At 44.3% G+C, this 20,644-nt stretch overlaps 1 protein-coding gene across 1 annotated transcript in view; it reads right to left on the bottom strand.

The window, feature by feature from the left end:
• Positions 1–20,644, bottom strand: part of FBLN7 (fibulin 7) — a 42,103-nt gene extending 21,459 nt beyond the window's left edge. The window contains 4 exon segments of the mRNA XM_006902765.1: positions 7,998–8,168; positions 13,854–14,013; positions 20,481–20,546; positions 20,639–20,644. Coding sequence (XP_006902827.1) covers positions 7,998–8,168; positions 13,854–14,013; positions 20,481–20,546; positions 20,639–20,644 — 403 coding nt within the window.

Genomic DNA, 20,644 nt, shown 5'->3' with positions numbered 1-20,644 from the left:
GTCAAGGTACTCCTGTTTAAAGGCAAGTTGATTGCCCAGACGTGTAGGCACTGGTGTGGAGCCAAATGGGGTGAGGCAGGCAAAGGGTTGGGTGATCGCAAGGGCAGGTCAAACACTTGGGGGACCTTGCTCAAACCTCTGCTGTCTCAGTGTGCTCACGACTGGGGTCCTTACTAAATTCCTGCTGTCTGTTTCCTACCCAGTGGTTTTCTCAGTGTTCTCTGCCTGGTGGCACTTACGCAGGTGCCCTCACACAACAGCCCCTGCTCCAGCAGGGTCCTGAATCTGACAGGATCCGAAAAGTCAAGGTCAAATTCCCACCAACCCACTAGCTTCTGGCTGGTCTGCAGAGTTCACAGAAGCCAGCTGGATGACTCGTTTTGGTCAGTTGGTGTAGCCCAAGAGAGCTTGGCCAAATTCCTCACCAGTGGGCATGCCCTTAGGTGCTCTCCCAGGTAATCAGCAATGCCCCAGTTAACCCAGCCAAGATCCTACCGGCCTTTCTCCTGCCCGGTTAGTTCCACAACAGCTTGGCTGATAGCTCCAGGTGATGGCTGGATCCGCGGTGGTGCCCTGAGGTCACAGGGCTGTGGCGGCGGCTGAGGTGCGTGGTTGTGGAGCTGCAAGGGGGTGCGGCAGAAGGGGAGGAATGCAAGGGACTGGGGGGGCTTAAGGAGCACAGGGCTTGGACACTACCACCAAGAGGTGGGGGCGGGGCTTGGGTACTGCTGGGGGTTTATGCAACCCAACCCAAAATATTAGGCAATTGGGTAAACTTTTTGTGATATTAAGAAGCTTGCTATCTTGATAATAATTATTGAAGTTAGCTTATTGGTACATAGTACGTATTTGAAATTTTTCATAATAAAGTCTTAAGATGTTTATCTTGATATTTACAATTATAAAAATGTGGGAATAATGGAGTTAAATAAAGAGGCATTATTTCATTAATCTTAGAAACTATTTCTTAGCATTAATTGAAAAATTGCCATGTAAATGAATTTATAAAATTTTCATATATATGTTTTGATAAGAGACTAGAAGGCATTCCATACAGCTTTTAAAAAAATTTTAACTCTGACAGTAAAATTTCAGGGAGTATATCCTGCCATAATGAAAGGGGACGTTCAAGCTGCTCTGAAAGAATTGGCAAAAAAACAAGGCCCCACGAATTGATTGCAAACCAGTTGACATATTTCAACAAATACTGCCTTGGATGCACTCACCAAGTTGTGCCAAAAAATCTGGAGGACAACCACTTGGCCAACTGACTGGAAGAGATCTATATTTGTTCCCTTTCTAAAAGAAGGTAACCCAACAGAGTGTGGAAATTTTTGAACAAAATGGTTAATATCACAGGAAAGCAAAATCCTGCCAAAAATTATCCAAAAACGACCAAAGTAGCACATCAACAGAACTGCCAGATGTAAAGGCTGAATTTAGAAGAAACCATGGTACTACAGATAGTATAGCCAATGTTAGAATGATCTTGGCTGAAAGCAGTGAGTTCCAGAGGAATATCTGTGTTTCATTGACTATGCGAATGCATTTGACTGTGTGGATCACAATAAATCATGGCTAACCTGGAAAAGAATGGGAATCCCAGAGCACTTGATTGTACTTATGGGAAACCTATACTTGTAACAGGAGGCCATCGTCAGAACAGGGCAAGGAAACACTGCATAATTTAAGATCATGAAGGTGTATGTCAGGGATGCAGCCTATCTCTATACCTTTTCAATCTAGATGTGGAACAGATCATCCAGGAGGCTGGGCTCTATGAGCAGGAATGTGGCACCAGGATTGGAGGAAGACTCATGAACAACCTACATTTCACAGATGACACAACTTTGCCTGCTCAAACTGAGGAGGACCTGAGGCATTTGATGCAGAAGGTCAAAGAATGCAGCCTTAAATATGGACTGAAACTGAACATCAAGAAAACAAAGATTCTTATCTCTGCGCCAATTGATAGATGCTCAAATGATTGATGGTCAGTCTCAAAAGCTTCTTCATCACGATAGATGATAAAGAGATTGAGATTATTGACAGCTTCAGATTGCTTGGCTTCACAATTAATACTCTAGGTACCAGCAATCAGGAAGTAAAAATGAATTGCATTGGGAAAATCTGCTATCAGGGGCCTCTTCAGAGTACTAAAGAGCAATGATGTCAGTCTAGAGACTAAGGTGTGCCTGATCCAGGCCATGGTCTTTACAATTACTTGCTATGCACCAATGACTAAGGATGACAGAAGAAGAATCAATGCCTTTGAATTGTGGTGCTGGAGAAGAGTATTGATTATATACCAGGAACTGTTAAGAGAACAAGTAGGTCCATCCTGGAGAAGGTGAAAGCAGGCTGCTTCTTGGAAGCAAGGATTTTGAAGCTCCATCTGGTGTACTTTGGGTATATTGCAAGTAGAGACTAGACCTTGGAGAAAGACAACATGCTGGAAGGGTGGAAGGACAGTACAAGACAGGAAGATTCTGGATGAGATGGATTGACTCAGTGACTGGAGTAATAGGAGTGGGCATGTCAGAAACTCAAATTGGCTCAGGTTAGAGCAGGGTTCAAAGTTGTTGTACACAGGGTTGCAATAAGTTGCAAGCGACTCAATGACACATAATAACAACAACAACATAGCAAACTGGCTTCCAAATGTTTCAAGTGACTATGTATCAGTTTTAAAATCAGAGATAACATTTTAAGATTGTGACATCTTCCTGCTCTGTTAACTTTGCACACTGGTAGTTCAGAAACCTTGGAATAAGGCAGAAGGTGGGTTTTTGGTGTTGGTTTTGAGGGTGTTTTTTTTTCCTGTTACTTAAAAAACGTTTTATTCATTCATTCATTCATTCATTCATGTGGCCAGTCAGTCCCCCAGTCAGATAGATACTCCATAACTATTGAATTAATTCCTCTTTCTACTCAAGGAAAACAAACAGGTTTGTCCTGGAGAGGATGAAGCCCGGCTGCTCCTTGGAGTCAAGGATTCTGAAGCTTCATCTGACATACTTTGGGCATGTTGCAAGGAGGAACTGGTGCTAGGAGAAGGATGTCATGCTTGGGAGGGTGGAAGGACAGCGCAGGAGGGGAAGGCCCTCAATGAGATGGATTGATTCAGTGACTGGGATAATGGGGGTAGGTGTGTCGGATGGAGATGGTGAGATTGGCACAGGATAGGGCAGAGCTTAGGGCTATTGTACATAGGGTCTCTATGAGTCACAGTTGACTCGATAGAACATAACAACAACAACAACTCAAGGTCTCAGGAAAATGGCTTTGGGATGCAGAAGGTTAAATGGTCTGACCTGGAGAGAAGGGGCTATTAGCTAGAACAGCTTCCATGCTCTCAATCCAGCACCACTTCCTGGACTTTTCTGCAGCCTCTTTGTGGACAAATGCAGAATCTCTGCCCTAGTCTTTTTGTCCCTCTCCCACCTCCACTTACACTCTCCTTAGGTTTCAGTCCTGAGCCTCTTTTCTTCCTGACTCTCTCCCCTCATCTCTACCTATGGATTGAAAAGTGCTTTCTTTGCTCTGGACCTTCGGTAGGAAGCTTTGGTCATGTAGCTGAGGGAGGTGTCTGTTGACCCAAAAGCAGAGCCTCTCCAGCAGTTCAAGTCCACTGATGGTGAAAGATGAGGAGTTCCCTGTGCAAGTTAGTCCCAGAAACCCAAACTACAAGTTCCAACTCATCAGCAATGAGTTTCGAGCTGTGCAAATCAAATGTATGTTTCTAACTCTCCTTCTCTCTTAAGCCTGAGATTGTGTATACACAACTGTCCATACTCCATGGGCTGAATAAATGATTCTCCCCTACATGTGGCATATTTTAACTTAACATGTCAAAAGTAGAATTCTCATCATTGAACTGCTTTCCTTCTCCAGTCTTTTCCACCTCTCACCTCCCACATCTACAGAACAAATTTATAAAACAAACCCACATCTCTTACTCAGTTTGCATCATCATTTATCATCCACCTTGTATGACCGAGTTGGAGAGTCTTCCTAGCTTTTCACCACTCACTCTCGACCCACACAGGATATGGCTGTGAAAGCCTCTAGTTATGTTCCAAGCATATCTCGAACTGAAATACACTGAGGGGACTGCCATCTATCACCTCTCCCCCTGGGCTCCTCAGGTGGCCACCTAACTCGTTTCCAGACTCCTTCCTCACCACCTCCAAAGCATCCTTTAAATAGCAGCAAATCACAAATCCAGTCACAGACCTCTTGTCATTAACCTGGTCTACTGGACTCAGAACCCAAATCACGCTTGCATGTCTATATAGCTGGACTGTGTGTACGTCTTAGCCCTGTCCTTTTCATTCTCAGTTCACACACTCCAGTTAAGGTTTCTATTTATTTGACTCCATAAACAATTTCAATTTCTCCTTGTCTTGGAGGTCTCTGCACAAATTGTCCGTGCTTGGGGGTGGCTTCACCGTATCTCCACAACAGCCATCATGTGACCAGCTCCCTCATTCTCTCTGTCTTAGCACCTATGGCACCTTCTCCGAGAAGCTCTTAGTGTATGTTTGGGGTTTTGGTGGTGTGGTGGTTGTGATTTACTCCCTCAGTCCATCATTCGATTCCTTGACAGCACGTACCACAAACATCAATTAGTTAACTGTGCTATTTATCATGTGCTGTTGAGTCGAGTACACACAATGACCTCATGAACAACAGATCTGAACCCATCCTATCCTGTGCAGTCCTCATAATCTCTGACAGATTTGAGCCCATTGCTGCAGTTACCATAGCAGTCCATCTTATTAAGGGTCTTCCTTCACTGACCATCCACCCTTCTAAGCATGATGTCCCTTTTCAAGGCATATGCCCTCCTAATAATTTGCCCAAAGTATGTGAGACAAATATTTGCCATCCTTCCCTCAAAGCAGCACTCTGGCTGGCTTTCTCCTAGACATTTCAGTTTGTTCTTTCAGTTGTTGATGGCATATTCAGTACTATTCTCCAATACCACAACTCAAAGGCTTCAGTTCGTCTCCAGTCATCCTTAAAGACTGTCATTGACTGGTCATCACAAAGCAGATCAGAGCCCAATGTCTCCCTCTTGGCAGGTTTGGCTGGCACCATTTAAGTGTATGCCTGGAGACAGCACCATTAATTGAACACACTGTGCTGAGCACAGAATTGCCAGTACAGAGTCTCCTAACCTGGTGAGAGGTCATGCACAGCAGTTGGCTGAGCACACTGGTTAGGATATTCTAGTTTTCTTGTTAAATCACAACCACAGTGTGAATACATAGCTAACTTTACACTTAAAGAAATGAAAAATATCTATGATCTCATTTGGGGCAGGCAGGTTCCTTGTTTCCTGCTTTAGCCTCACCTAGGTTTTAGATTAGAAATGTGACTCTATTGAAAGTCCTGCGTGAGCTGCTCCAAGCAGTCCTCTAGTGTCATCCAGGATTTAAATATAACACCAAGGCTAATTTACATACACCATACCAATCTGTAATTCAAATGTTGATATGGATTGAACTGCATGCCCTGAAAATAGATACCCTGGAATCTATGATTATAACCTTAAATTTAGTTTGAAAATACTTCCTTTTAAAAAATGTTTTAATAAATGTTTACAGAGACTTTGGATTTCCATTCATTCCTTGTTGCACACTTTCCTCCCTGCCCGCCCCTACCCACAAGTTTGCTTTTCTCTTTGAAAAGTTAAAAAAAATCTTTCATTGTTATATAATCCCCCAGCACCAGTCCATTCCACTGTGCAGCTTTCATTCTGGACTCTTGTCATGACCATAATAACTAATCATGTATTCCTCCTAAACAGTTCTCTCCCTCATCTGTTTCAATGCAGTATATATTATTTATCCCATCTTTCTCAGTCTCCCCCGTCTCCCCCCAACACCGATGTCAGTCCTGCTTTACAACAATGGCATTATGCAGTATTTGTCCTTTTGTGACTGAGATATTTCACTCAGCATAATGTCCTTCAGAGTTATCCATTTTGCATAATATTTCATGAGTTCCTTGTTTTTCAATGCAGCATAATATTCCATTGTGTGAATATACCACAGCTTCCCTATCCATTCATTTGTTGATGGTTGTTGGGTTGTTTCCAACTCTTTGCTGTTGTGAACAAAGCTACAATAAACATGGGTGTGTATATATCTGCATGGGTGGTAGTATTGGTTTCATTAGGGTATATTCCCAGTAGCTGGGTCAAATGGTATTTCTATTTGCAACTTTTTGAGAAAATGCCATAATGCCTTCCATAGTGGTTGCACCACTTCCACCAACAGTGAATAAGGGTTTCAGTTTCTCCACAACCTCACCAGCATTTGTTGTTTACTGCTCTGTTAAATTTTGTTTTGTGGAAATAATTCTTTGAAGATGTTATCATTTAGTTAACAGGAAGCCATATTGGGATATGGTGGATCCCAACCCAGTCTGAGTGGGGTTCTATCACAAATAAGAGGAAATAGATAGAGTGAAAGGTGATGCTGTACCTGTAAGCCAAGGGAATGCGGGGGCCTACCAGAAGTAAAGTGAGACAAGAAAAGATCTCTCCCGGGTCTTTGGAGCTAATATGGCTCCGTCCACATCCAGATTTCAGATACCAAAACCTCAAGAACCAAGAGACAGTAAGTTACTATCCTCAAACCTAGCATAGATAGAAGAGAGTTTCACATTTCCCCATCACCTCATCCCCACAGCTTTCCTCCCTACCTCAGGCATCACTGTGACATCTAAACAATTTCTTCACTCTCTAAGCTCACCAAACTGGAGCCTAGAGCAGAGCAGCCCACAGTACCTCTGCTCTGATCTTCTCCCTGACTTACAGGGTTTCTCACTATAATGTTTATCACTAGGGTGGTTCTTGTTAAGTGCCATTGAATCAACTCTGTGCCTTCTTCATCACCTCCGACACACTTGAGCCCATTGTTACAGTCACTGTATCAGAGCATCTTGTTGACGGTCTTCCCCTCCTTTGCTGATACTCTACCTTTCCAAGCATGAGTTCCTTTTCGAAGGAACAGTACCTCCTAACAACATGTCCAGAGGATATATAACCATCCTTATCTCCAAGGAGCAAACTGGCTGCACCTTTTCCAAGGCAAATAAAAAAACAGGTTGCACTGGGAGAATCTGCTGACAAAGACTTCTTTAAAGTGCTAAAGATCAAGGATGTCAGTTTAACGATTAACATGCACAGATCCAAGTAATGATATTTTCAGTTGTTTCCTATGTATCTGAAAGTTTGGCAAAGAACAAGGAAGACAGAAGAAGAATGAATGCCTTTGAACGGTGGTGTTTGTATACACCATGGATTGCCAAAACTACAAGCAAGTTTGTCTTGGAGGAGGTGTGGCGGGGGTGCTCCTTAGAGGTTAAGGATAGTGAAACATTTTCTCACATACATAGGCAAGTTAGGAGGGACCAGTCCTTGGAAAAAGATATCATGCTAGAAAAGGCAGAAGGCCAGCAAAAGAGAGGAAGGGGAAGACCCTTAAACAGATGGACTGTCACAGTAACTGCAAGAATGGGCTCGAGCAAGGCAGAGATTGTGAGGTTACCACAGGACAGGGCAAAGTTCTAACCTGATGTTCATATGGTCGTTATAGATTGTAGTTGACTGGCACCCAATACCACCACCAAAACATCATTTATAATAGCCAGTCACAAGTGTCCAGGGCAGTGAGCTATCAAAAGGTGTAGATTCTAGGGTCAGAGTGTACATGTTTGAATCTTAGCTCAGCCATCCTGGTGTCTGGTCTCAGTTTCCCCTTAAGAGAATCAAGGCTAACCTGTCAGGAAAGCTTAGTAGTTTTTGTCCATAGTGACCAAGCCATGCCTTGGAGGAAGGTAAGTGAGCAGGCACATTAGCTGCTAGAGGGTGAAGAATTGTTGAAGAATCAGGCAGAAAGTGTCCCAGGAATGACCACCTCTATTTATCAGACCCTGCTGGAACAAAATGTATCTGGCCTAATGAGAGGACAGGAGCGAGGTACCTCTGCAGTGGGGCTGCTCTCCAGTCCATGTGCCATTGGGCAGGCACACAACACTGCTGGGCCCGACCAGCCGGAATCCCAGGTCACAGGTGAAGTGGACTTCGTGATCCATTAGATACTTGCCTCCAAACTTCCTGCCATCCAGAGGGGCAGTCAGCGCAGGGCAGGAGACTGTGAGGAGAAAGCATGAGGTTAGGATCCCTTCCTCTTGGACCACAGCCATTTAGATAGCGATAAAGACTTATGATTACTCAATCAAGGCACAAGGGGTATTGATTGGTCAACATCCACAAGCTCAAGCATGTTCAGGATGCAAGCGCACCAGGGTGGGGCAACTAAGCAGCTTATAAATGGGAGGCTAAGGCAGGAGGGAGAGTATCAGGGCAAGAGGCATGCTTGATGGGGGCTTTCCACCAAGGCAGGGTGTTGATCGGCTCCTGGAACAATTCTGGTCATCGTTCCAGTTGTCAGGTAAAAGCTAGCAGAGAGGGATCCCATAAGCTCTGGTCACTGAGCACGAGGGGCAAGAGGACAGTGTGTAGTTATTGGAGCAAGTCAGTTTCCCAGACCAGGTTTCATGCCTCTCAGATATCACCTCCAGTCATACAGCATCCCATTTGTAATCAGCCCTCTTCTGAATGCCTGCCTGGATTGGATACAGTGCTGGCAATGGAAATACACCTCAGAGAAGTCTCAGAGCACTCTACAGGATAAGTACTTAGATTGCCCCTTAGAGACTAGCTCAGAGACACCAAGTGCTGTGCACAGGGCTCCAGCAGACCTAGAAGCCACCCATCACTGCCACCCACTTGGTGGCCTTTATGCAGTTCCAATGGTGTGGGGTTCTGTTCATTTTCCCCAACAGGCTGGGCCTAGAGCCACCTTCAGGCCTTGGCCATTGTTCTTTCTTCACCTGGAGGTGGGAGGTTCTCTCTCACTCTCCCCTCTCTGATCATCACCTCTTCCTGTGAGCTCTGGGTAAAGGCCCTTGAGCTCACTCTGCTTTCTTCCTAACACTAAGATCCACTGGACTCATATGCCTGGCTAACTGGTTTCCATGTTTGTTGGTAATCATCTCCATCAAAAAGCATGTTTGTCCTTGCATCTTCAGCCCCAGCCACTCTGATCCCTGGTACAATAAATAGTTCTTGAACAAATGGATGAATGACAAATTACTTATTGAGTGCTTACATGGACAAGTTCTATGCTAGATAATTGGAATATAGCATCAAACAAAACAGAAAAAACTGCCTTCAGGAAGTCCCCCCGTCTAGCAAGTGGGATGATGAGTAAACAAGATCAATAAGTAAATGATAGGATGTGATAAGAGATGAAAAGTATTTCCTAGAAAATGTAAACAGAAATCAGGGATAGGGATTTGAGAGGAAGGTGGACAATTCTGAGTAGCATGGCCAGGTGAGGCTTTGCAAGAGCAAAGACTTGCAGAAAGAAGATGAAGACAACATATGGATTGCACCTCAATGTCAATGAGACAAAACTCCCCACCACTGGACCAGTAGTAGGCAACATCATGATAGATGGTGAAAAGACTAAAACTGTCAATGACTTCATCTTACTTGGATTTATAATTAATACACTTAGGAGATAAGGAGACATATTGCACTGGGAAAGTCTGTAGCCAGGGATCTCTCCAAATTATTGAGGAGCAATGATGTCAATTTCAGGACAAAGGTGTACCTGACTTAAGCCATGGTTTTTTCAGTCACTTGTTATGCATCTAAAAGCTGGCTAATGAATAAGGATGACAGAAGAAAAACTGATGCCTTTGAAGCGTGTTAGAGAAGAGTACTGAATACTATCCCATGGACTTCCAAGAGAACAAAGACATATGTCCTGAAGAAGGTGCAGCTAACAGTGCTTCTAGGAGGCAAAGACAATAAAGCTTCGTCTCACACACTTTGGGCATGGTGCTAGGCAAGGCTGCTTCTTAGAGAAGGACATTATGCTTGGAAAGGTGGAGGGACCACCAAGGAGTGGAAGACCATCAACCAGATGGATTGATACAGTGACTACAGCAACGTGCTTGATTGAGTGTGTCAGAGATTGTGAGGAAGACCCTGGATAAGATAGATTGACACAATAACTGGGCTAAGTGTGTTGGAGACAGTGAGATAGGCTCAGAATTGGGTTCAGATTTGCGGCTCATAGGGTCACTATGGCTCAACTCAATGGCACCTAACTACAGCTGGAAATTATTTCAAGTATTTTGGCAGAAATGGAAGGGCCTCTTTATTATTGTTATGTGGCCCTGAGTAGGAAGCCACCTTCCGGTGGACTTTCAGAGGCACTAAATTGCATGGGAGGAGACTGCCCTCTTTCTCCCATGGAGCAGCTACTGCCCTATTGGACTAACTCACAGGTAAGGTAACATCTAATTATGCCTGACACATGGAACATGCTCAATACATGCTACAGGCTTGAACCCAGGTCTCCTGTGTGGAGGCTTTTCCCCTCAAATCACCAATGTCTTCCCAGCAGAGACATAATGTTGTTATTTTGTGCCCTCTATTTGACTGTGACTCATAGTGGCACTATGAATAACAACTCTGATCCCTGCCCTATCCTTAGCAATTCTCTCTGTTTATGACACATCTACCCCACAATCCCAGTCACAGTGTCAGTCCATCTCATCTGGGGTCTTCCTCTCCTGCGTTGTCTCTCCATTCTTCCAAGCATGATGTTCTTCTCCAAGGACTAGTCCTTCCTGGCCACGTGCCCAAAATACATGAAATGGAGTTTCAAAATCCCAGCCTCCAAGGAGAAACTTGGCTTCACTCACTCTAAAACAGACCTATTTGTTCTCCTGGAAGCCTATATTATGTTCAGTACTCTTCCCCAGTACCAAAACTCACAGGCATCAACTCTTCTGTCATGCTTAGTCACTGCCCAGCTTTCTGATGCACAGCAATTAATTGTGAAGACCGTGGCCTGGATCAGGCGCACCACAATATAGGGTAGTGATCCTTTAAAAAGAGATTCTATGAGTTACAAAAATCTAGCACGGTTCAGGAAAGATTGGCCTTGAATTTGGGGAGGAGAGGACACATGGAAGGAATGAATGATGTAAATGAAAGGTCAATTTTTAGTTACATCAAATTGCAGCTGCTGTGGAGGGCTGAGCTGCTCTGCTGATTCACTAAGAGCATGTCTTCTGGGTTCATGCAGCCCCGGCAATGCTCCTGCACCTGGAGAGAAGTGAATGTGTAAGAATGTGATGAGCAGGAAGAAAGCATGACAAGTATGGATGGAATGAGGCTTCCAGGATAAGCTGTGGAGCCCATAGGCTGTGACTCTCCCTTTAAAAGAAAGGCCAGAAACATAGGAGGGGAGATGATCTGTATGTTATTGTTGCTAGGTGCTGTTGAGTCTTAGAAAACTCATAGTAACCCTATGAACAACAGATTTTCCAGATCCAGCAGCTTGCCTTCCTCACAATTGCATTTTAAGGGGTGGGGTGGGGCTAAAAGATTATTTTCACACTATTTACAATTTGACCTGAAGCACATTTCAGACCTCCACCCTGCAGTGGTCACTGTGATATGGCAGCCAGTGGCCTCTCTGGCCACAGGAGTGTCCCAATCAGTACCCAGGCTGGCAAACAACATGTGAGATCCACAATGCTATAAGATGCCATCATATGGCTCCTGACTCCCAATGGCTGATGCCCAGTTCTGTGCCAGGGTTAGAATCTGTTGGGAATCAGCCTGTTGGGCTCCGCAGGGTTTTCACTGGCTGATTTTGGGAAGTAGCTCACCAGGCCTTTCTTCCTAGACTCTGAGACTGGATGTACTGCTGACACACTTGCTCAGCGTCTCAGCAACGTGGCACCACCACTAACATAATGGTGGCAGCTACACTTGAGACACACTGACTGGAAATTGAACCCAAGTGTTCTGTGTGGAGAGGTTTACCACTGAACCCCTGACACATTCATGGAGAGACAAGATATATGGTGGTAAACTTTTTAAAAGGTTACTTGACAGATTTTTCAAAATCTAGCACTGTGAATGCAAGAAAGATCTTGTTTCTGGGGATAAGAAGAATCATGATTTAACAATAATTAGTTCTTCTGCTGGCTTAGTGGTAAGGAGTTACATACACTACCAGGTCAAAGATGTAGTTCAAATTCAGCAGCTGCTCCGAGGGAAAAAGGTAGGCAATCTCCTCTTGTGTGATTTACAGTCTCTGAAAACCTACTGAAATGTCAGCTATGCATTGGTTCTGGTTCAATGGTACATAACAACAGCGAATCTAATATCTTAACATTAAGAAAATAGGAATCTTCACTACTGGACCAATATGTAACTTTTATTATGTATTATTGTTGTTATTATTATTAAAGTTGTCAATTATTTAATTTTACTTGGATTTACCATCAACACCCATGGCAGTAGCAGTCATAAAATTAAAAGACGTGTCACAGTGGGGAAATCTGTGTCAAGAACTTCTCCAAAGTGCTAAAGATCACTTTGGGTAAGGGATTTAATGCTTTCGAGGGGCCAGGTCAGGGTGGGGAAGAAGCTGAGGGAAGTGGCTGCTGACCTGGGGACTCGCATACACAGATACATGACTCACTGAGAACAAATATGATGACCACTCTTCTGCCTGCCGTTACCCTAAGAGAGATGAGAGGAAAGCCAGCCACCCACCTCTGGAAGGCCATTACCTGAGTGACCAGTAAGCAGCACCCCAGTGTTTCCTGGAGCTTAATTCTAGTGGGTGGAAGTCTGGGGGTGCCCCAATGTAACTTTACCAGACAAACGGAACTTGTTCTCAGCCAACCCCCCCCCCCCGCCTCCACCATCACTACTGGTAATTGTTGTTGTGTGATATCGAGTCAGAGCCAATCCACAGCTGACCCTCCAGTGGGTTTCTGGAGGCAATAAATCACCCAAGAGGAGATTGCCTGTCTTTCTGCCATGAAGCTGGATTTGAACTGTGTGCCTTTGGGTTGGCAGCACAACTCCTTACCATTAAGCCACCAGAGCTCCTCTTGAAACTCTGATGGTTTAGTTCATAACAAGTTTGCTCCTAAGTCAAAGGCTGCATATCTCCAGTGGTTCGGATCTGGCAGTGGTTCCTCTGTACAGATTATAGCCTCAGAAACCCAATGGAAAGCTGCTCTGAGTTGGAGCCAACTCTGTGGCAGTCTTGACTTTAAGAGTCTCCAACTCTGTGGTATTCTTATGTCTGAGAAACGTGAATTAACTGGACTTTACCTGGATGGGAATGAGGAAGGGGAAACAGCTCCTGGAAGCAGTGCCTTCCAGCATCTTTTTTGTTTTTTAAAACATTTTTATTTTATATTGGTTTGCTTACAAAGTTCTTATACATTGTGGTTCACACTATTGCCTTCCAGCATCTTTGTAAAGGCTACAGGGAAGAGCCCTGGTGACATGCTTGGTTACACGTGGGGCTACTAATTGAGGGGTCTATGGATACAATCCACCAGCGGGTCAAAGGAGAAGGAGGGAGGAGACTGACTCCTCTTTGGGTTTAAATCCTTGGAAATCCTCAATGGACAGTGGAGAGTCGTCATGACTGGGTGGCAGTGTGTTTGGTCTTAACGGTTTATGTTGACTCAACTGTTGTCAAGCCCAGAACGAATGTAAAGGTGTGAAAGAAGTGACATGACAGCGAGGCTGAGGGCGAGGAGGGGAGGTGGGCTTCTTCTCTTGCACTCGGCCCTTCACCCTACACACCATCTCCCCAGAAGTGTCAAAGAAAGGCCCGGGAATCTGCTAGGATAGGGTGAGGATTCAGTGCTCTTTAGGGGGGGCAAAACTGGGGTGGGGAGAAGCTGAGGTACCGGTGCCTGCTCACCTGGGAACCCACCTGGGGCTGCTTCTGGGGCTGCCCTGCTCACAGAACTCTGCAGTGCAGCCAGCCGGCTCTTCATGGTGCGGATGCTCTCGGCGAAGCGGGTCTCCTGGCCCTTCAGCAGCTGCTGCAGCTGATGAATGGCTGTGAGGAGTTGTTGTTTGCTGAGACAGTTCTGGGGAGAGAAAGAATCACCACACCATCCATGTGCCTCATTCCAGCCCATCTCATCCTGCGCTTCCAGCACCACCCAAGGGTCCCCACCCATCTAAGCAGCCTGCTAAGTACAAGGTGAGAGTCCCTGGGGGCACCAACAGGAAAACAGCTACTAACCAAATAGTGGTCAGTTTAAGTTCTCCCAGACAAACTTCAGCCTAAAAGCCTAGAGATCTATTTCCAAAAGAATAACAGCCACTGAGATCCGCATGGGGCAGTTCTACTGTGGTACACCCAGCGTCACTGTGAGTCAACTCAGAGGGAACTGCACAGGACTGAAGATCAGTGTAAAGTAATGTCACAAGGTGCCCTTCTCTGCCCTTAGCTTAAGCTGGGCAGGAATTTTTGCCCAGTCAGTTCACTGAGTCCCAGCTCCAAGCACACACCTAGGGTCTCAGCTCATCCTGCATCTAAAACAAAACTCCATTTGCAGGAAGAATTACTCTGAATGATTGGGGTAGTGGACAATTATTTGCATTCAAAGCCCCTGTGTCCCAAATAATCAGTTGTGTGTTATCAAAAACACTTTCTCTAATTCTTTACGTTATTGTTGTTGTGTGCCATCAACCCATGGCTGAGCCTCCAGTGGGTTTTCAGAGGCAGTAAATCTCACAGGAGGAGACTGTCCATCCTTCTCCCACAGAGCATCTGGTGGATTAGACAATAATGGTCAGCAGAGCTCTTATTCTTTAAATGAGTGCCCTGAAATCGGGATGTTGGTGAGCTTTTCTTTTCTTTCCCTCAGGGTCCCTATAAAGGGAGATGGAACTGCTAAAACAGGAGGGCTTAATGGTTTCTTTACTTAAAAAAAACACCCCCCAAAACAATTACTTAACAGAGTTAAAGAGTCATTCAATAAAATCAACACCTCCTTCTGATTATTTTTCAAAAGTTATTTAAGAAATTAAAAAGAAGTCATGCTTGATGACTAATAAAGCAGCATTTCACACTTTCTGAATAAAATCTCAGTTTTCCATCTCAACTGTGTGTTGAGAGTAAAAAAATGACAAAGAAAGAGGTGGAATCTCCAGGTGGTGCAAAGAAATAGTCAATGTGCTGGGTTGCTTACTAGAAGGTAGGTGGTTCGAGTCCCTCTAGATGTACACAAAAGAAAGGGCTGGATCTCCAAAACCTCAGCCATGGAAAATCCTATAGAGCATAATTCTGCTCCAACACATGAGGCCACCAGAAGTCAGAGTCTGCTGGTAACTGGTTTTTAAAAGGAGAAGGGAGAATTTGCTGGAAAAGGATGGTTGTTATTAGGTGCCATCAAGTCAACATGACTCACGCACAGTAACCCTCTGAACAACAGTTCTGAACCCTGCTCTAGTCTGTGTCATCCTCATGATTTCTGATCTGTCCAAGCCTATTGATACAGTCACTGTGTCAATCCATCTCGTGTAGGGTCTTCTGCTCTTTTTCTAATCCTCCAACTTTCCAAGCATTCTGTCTTTTTCCAAAGACTGATTCTTCCTGACAATATGCCCCAAGTACATGGAATGAGGTTTCACCTCCTTGCCTTTAAGGAGCACCTGGCTGCACTTCCTCTAAGACAGATTTGTTTGTTCTTTTGAAGTACATGCGATAGTTGGTACTCTTCTCCAACACCACAACTCAAAGGCATTGGTTTCTTTTTGGTCATTCCTTTTTTAAAAAAAAAAAATTTATACTGGTTTACATACAAAGTTCATAAAGTTCATATACATTGTTTTTCACTCTGGACCTTGTCATTCTCCAGCTTTCAGATGCATAGGAAGTAATTGAAAAGTCTATGGCTTGAATTGATGTTAGGTGCACTGGCATTGAGTACAACACATAGCAACTCTATGAACAACAGAACTGAACCCTGTCCTGTGCCTTTCTCATCATCTCTGATACATTTGAGCCCATTGCTTTATTCACTATGTCAATTCATCTCACTGAGGGTTTTCCTCTCTTTTGCTGACCCTCGACCTTTCTAAGCATGATATGTCTTTCCAGGTAATAGCCTCTCCTAGTAATATGCTCAGTGTGTGAGATGAAGCTTTACCATCCTTGCCTCAAAGGAGCACTCTGGTTTCACTTTCTCCAAGACATATCTGTTCTTTTGGCATTCCATGAGATATTCTATAATATTCTCCAATACCAAAACTCAAAGACATCAATTCATCTCCTATTATCATTATTCATTGTCTAGTTGTATAGCAGGTGACTGGAAAGCCATGGCTTTAATCAGGCATGACTTAGTCTTTAGACTAACATCATTGTTCTTCAGGACTTCAGAGAGGTCCCTGATAGGAGGCTTTCCCAATGTTATACATCTCCTGGCTGTTGATACCAAGGGTGTTGACTGCTTATCCAAGCAAGATGAAATAATTTACAATCTCAATTTTTCTCCACCTATCATGATGTTGTGTATAGGTCCAGTGGTTAAGATATTTGTTTTCTTGATATTATAATCTATATTAATTATATTGAGATATAATCCATATTGAAGACTGTGCAAGCCTTGATCATCTGCAGCAAATGCTTCTTCAAGTCTTCCTTGTTTTCAGCAAGCAAAGTTGTGTCATCTGCATAATGCAGGTTGTTGACGAGTCTTCTTCCAATCCTGAGGCTATTCTCTTCTTTGTAAAGTTCAGCTTTGCAAATTATTTACACAGCATATAGACTGAACATTGTTAGTTGCTGTTAGATGCCACTGAGTCAAGTACAACCCTTAGTGACCCTACGAGCAACAGATCTAATCTCTGTCCTATACTGTGTTATCCTCATATTTCCTGACACATTAGAGCTCACTGAGGCAGTCACTGTGTCAATCCACCTTGTTGAGGGCCTTCCTCTCTTTCACTAACTCTGCCTTTCCAAGCATCATGTTCCTCTCCAAGGAATAGACTCTCCTAGCAACATGCCCATAATATGTGAGCAAAGCTTTATGATCTTTGCCTCCAAGGATCATGCTGGCTTTCTCTAAGACATATCTATTTGTTCTTTTGGCACTCCATTAGATATTCAGTACTTTTCTCTAACACCACAGCTCAAACGCATCGATTCTTCTGTCATCCTTATTCATTGCCCAGCTCTCAGGTGCATAGTAAGTGACTGGAAAGACCATGGCCTGAATCAGGCACACCTTAGTCATCAAATGGAGATCATTGAAATAATTTGGGGAGGTCTCTGACTGCAGACTTTCTGAGTGCAACATTGAATCTTGAAGGTGTCAGTCTCAAGTGTCTAAGTCACACCTCAGGCTGGAGGCTTCTTATGGCTGATAGATCTATACAGATTGAGGAATCCAAGATCAGTCTCTCAAGAGGCTCAGCTTCCAAGAACTGTGGTCAGCACCAGATTTATACAGATGAGTAAGTGTCCTGTCTCCATACATTTGCAACCTGATGTAGAACAGATTATTCGGGAGGCTGGGCTCTATGAGAAACGTGGGGTCAAGATTGGTGGAAGATCTATCAACAGTCTGCGTTATGCAGATGACACAACCCTGTTTGCTGAAACTGAGGAGGACCTGAAGTGCTTGCTGCAGAGGGTCAAGGACTGCAGCCTACAATATGGATTGAAGCTCAATGTCAAGAAGACAAAGATTCTCACCACTGGGCCAATTGGCAGCATCAGGATGGATGGTGAAGAGATTGAGATTGTTCACAGCTTTAGTTTGCTTGGCTCCACAGTTAACACTCTTGGCACCAGCAGCCAAGAAATTAAAAGACATATCGCAATGGGAAAGTCTGCTGTTAGGGACCTCTCCAAAGTACTGAAGAGCAATGAGTGTCTCTGGAGACTAAGGTGCATGTGGTGCAGGTCATGGTCTTTGCAATCACTTGTTATGTGTCAGATAGTTGGACAATGACTAGGGAGGATAGAAGGAGAATTGATGCCTTTGAGCTGTGGTGCTGGAGAAGAGTATTGAGGGTACCATGGACTGCTAGGAAAACAAACAACTTCATCCTGGAGAGGGTTAACCTGGGCTGCTCCTTGGAGGCAGGGATTCTGAGGGTTTATCTGACATACTTTGGACATGTTGTAAGGAGAGACTGGTCCTTGGAGAAGGACATCATGCTTTGGAGGGTGGAGGGACGGCACAGGAGGAGAAGGCCCTCTATGAGGTGGATTGATTCAGTGACTGGGGTAATTGGGATGGGTGTATCAGAGACAGTGCAATTGGCACAGGACAGAGCAGAGTTTAAGGCTGTTGTACATAGGGTCGCTATGAATCACAAATGACTTGACAGCACGTAACAACAACAACAGGTGTGGAGAAAGATTATAGCCTTGATGCATGCCTTTCCTGATTCCATACCACGTTATGTCCCCTTACTCTGTTCAGACGACAGCCTCTTGGTCTAGGTATAAGTTTAGTATAAGCATAATTAAGTGATTCTGGAATTCCCATTCTTCTCAATGGTAGCCATTGTTTATTACGATCCATCCAGTGAAATGTTCTGCATAGTCAAGAAAACATAAATAGATATTCTTTTGGCATTCCCTGTTTTCAGCCAAAATTCACCTGACACTAGCAATGATATCACTGGTGCCACAGCATTTTCTAAAACCTAATTGAACTCCTAGCAGTTCTCTATCAATGTACTCTTCTAGTTGTTTCTGGATGACTTTCAGCAATGTTTTGTTTGCATGTGATATTAACTATATTGTTTGATAATTTCCACATTGTGTTGGGTCACCTATCTTGTGAATAGAACAAATATAGATCTTTTCCAGTCAGTTAATTAGGTAGCAGTCTTCCAGGTCTCTGAAATATACTTTCAGGGATCATTTTTATAGTTTGTTACTAGACAAATTTCACTGATTTTGTCGAGCTCTTAATTAGGGAAGGGATAGGGCCTTGGTATTGGGGATGTGGGGAAGTCTTTACTTCCTCTGAGAAGATCTTCCAATTTCATGAGTGGGTTATGTCTTATCTCAGTAGAACCTAGTATACCCTGATTAATAAGACCAGCAAGGGGGGGACCCACAAAGAACAAACTCAAATAAAAAAAGTAAAGATAATTACCTCCAGGGATAGGCTGGTAGATAACTTCTGTTTTTAGGTTTAGTTTTTTTCTGCAATGTAAAACTATAATAAAGAATACACCAAAACCTTCAAAAGCTAGAACCTGTATAAAGTGGAAACCTATTAGAGAAGGAAAACTAAAAAAATTTCCACTAAAAGTCACTGACAGGAAAGTGGTAAGTCTACACCCAGTCAAAAGCAAAACACAAGACTCAGAAAAACAAGGCAGTCCAGCTTAGTTCCAACTCTTATGCAGTTCATCCTATTTCTAAAAGCCAGAGGGGGGAGCTGGGTAGTTGGGAGGCATGTGGTCTAAGTGGCCTGGCTGGCCTCGGGCCTAGGCAGTGGAGTGAGGCTGTGGAGGAAGCAGCTTCTGCTGTCTCCTGGGGCACTGCCAGGCTGTCTCCACCTCAGAGATCCCACTGGATGACTCACTGGTTCAATGCATGTTCCTGACAAAGCTGAATCCCTGGACGCCTCTGGAACTTGTTGATACATAGGAGCTCCTTGGCTTTACCCGAAGCAGGGACTGAGTGGACCTGGCCCCAAATAAAATTCTTGGGAGGAAGTTTGACTTCCTTCCTCATCCCACACAGCTCGAGGCAGGGGCATCCTGCAAATGTGGCCAGTTGAGCACTGATCAGCCCCGTACCCTGTGGCCTGATTTCCCACAGCTCCATACCATCCTTAAAAACAAAAAAGCTGCTGGCCTAGTGGTCAGAAGCTGCACTGTAATCCCAGAGGTGCATGGTTCAAATCCACCAGATGCTCTGCTGGAGAAGGAGGAACAGACTTCTCCTGTACCAGTCAGATCTGATTTGATGGTACACAGACACAGAAAAATAATAAAATAAAAAATTTTTTAAAAGCTGTTCTTCTAGGTGGCATCATGCCTTATGTGCATTTATGTTTGTGAAGTGCATCACAGTTTACACAGTGCTTTCAGCCACTGGCTGGCCCTAATTTGTTAAGGTTTGGGCATGCAGAGTTAATGACTGTCTTCATTTCACAGATGAACATAGAGGGGTTGAAAGGTAAGCTGCATGCCCTATTTCATGTTATGAGCAGTAGATGCCCATGCCACACTGCTAACTCATCCCTGCCCCTGTCCACCCCGGGTCAGCACCCATCTTACACCTGTTAACCAGCTAATGAACTAATTTTCATTAGGGATTGATAACTCTACACCCAAAGGAAACATCCCACTGGAGTGACTTTCCACCCTCCATACAAATTCTGGGTTGAGGAGTTTGGGGATAGGGGTGGTAGGAAGTGGAGCTAGAAGGGAAGGAAGCATCCCTGTCCACATGGAGCGAGGCAAGCAACTGCTGGCCTTTCCTACAACTGCTGGGACTGTGACAGTGGGGCCATAGCTGCCTGCAAGAATGGACAAGGCTAAGCCTTGAAGGGCAGAGAGAGGACACGAGCATGAGGGGCTGTGCTGGGAAGGCAGAACAGATGCGGGGAACCTGTAGTGACAGCACCAGGGCCTGCAGACACAGGGGAAGGGGACTTACGCAAATGAAAGGCGCCTATTTTCCATGCTGTGCTGGGCAGCTAAGGGTCTCTAACTTGAGCTTACTGGCAT

The sequence above is a fragment of the Elephantulus edwardii genome, unplaced genomic scaffold (assembly GCF_000299155.1).
Source record: "Elephantulus edwardii isolate Elephantulus edwardi_28Jun2011 unplaced genomic scaffold, EleEdw1.0 scaffold00447, whole genome shotgun sequence".
In the NCBI taxonomy this organism is placed as follows: domain Eukaryota; kingdom Metazoa; phylum Chordata; class Mammalia; order Macroscelidea; family Macroscelididae; genus Elephantulus; species Elephantulus edwardii.
This window is presented reverse-complemented; position numbering and strand designations above follow the sequence as displayed.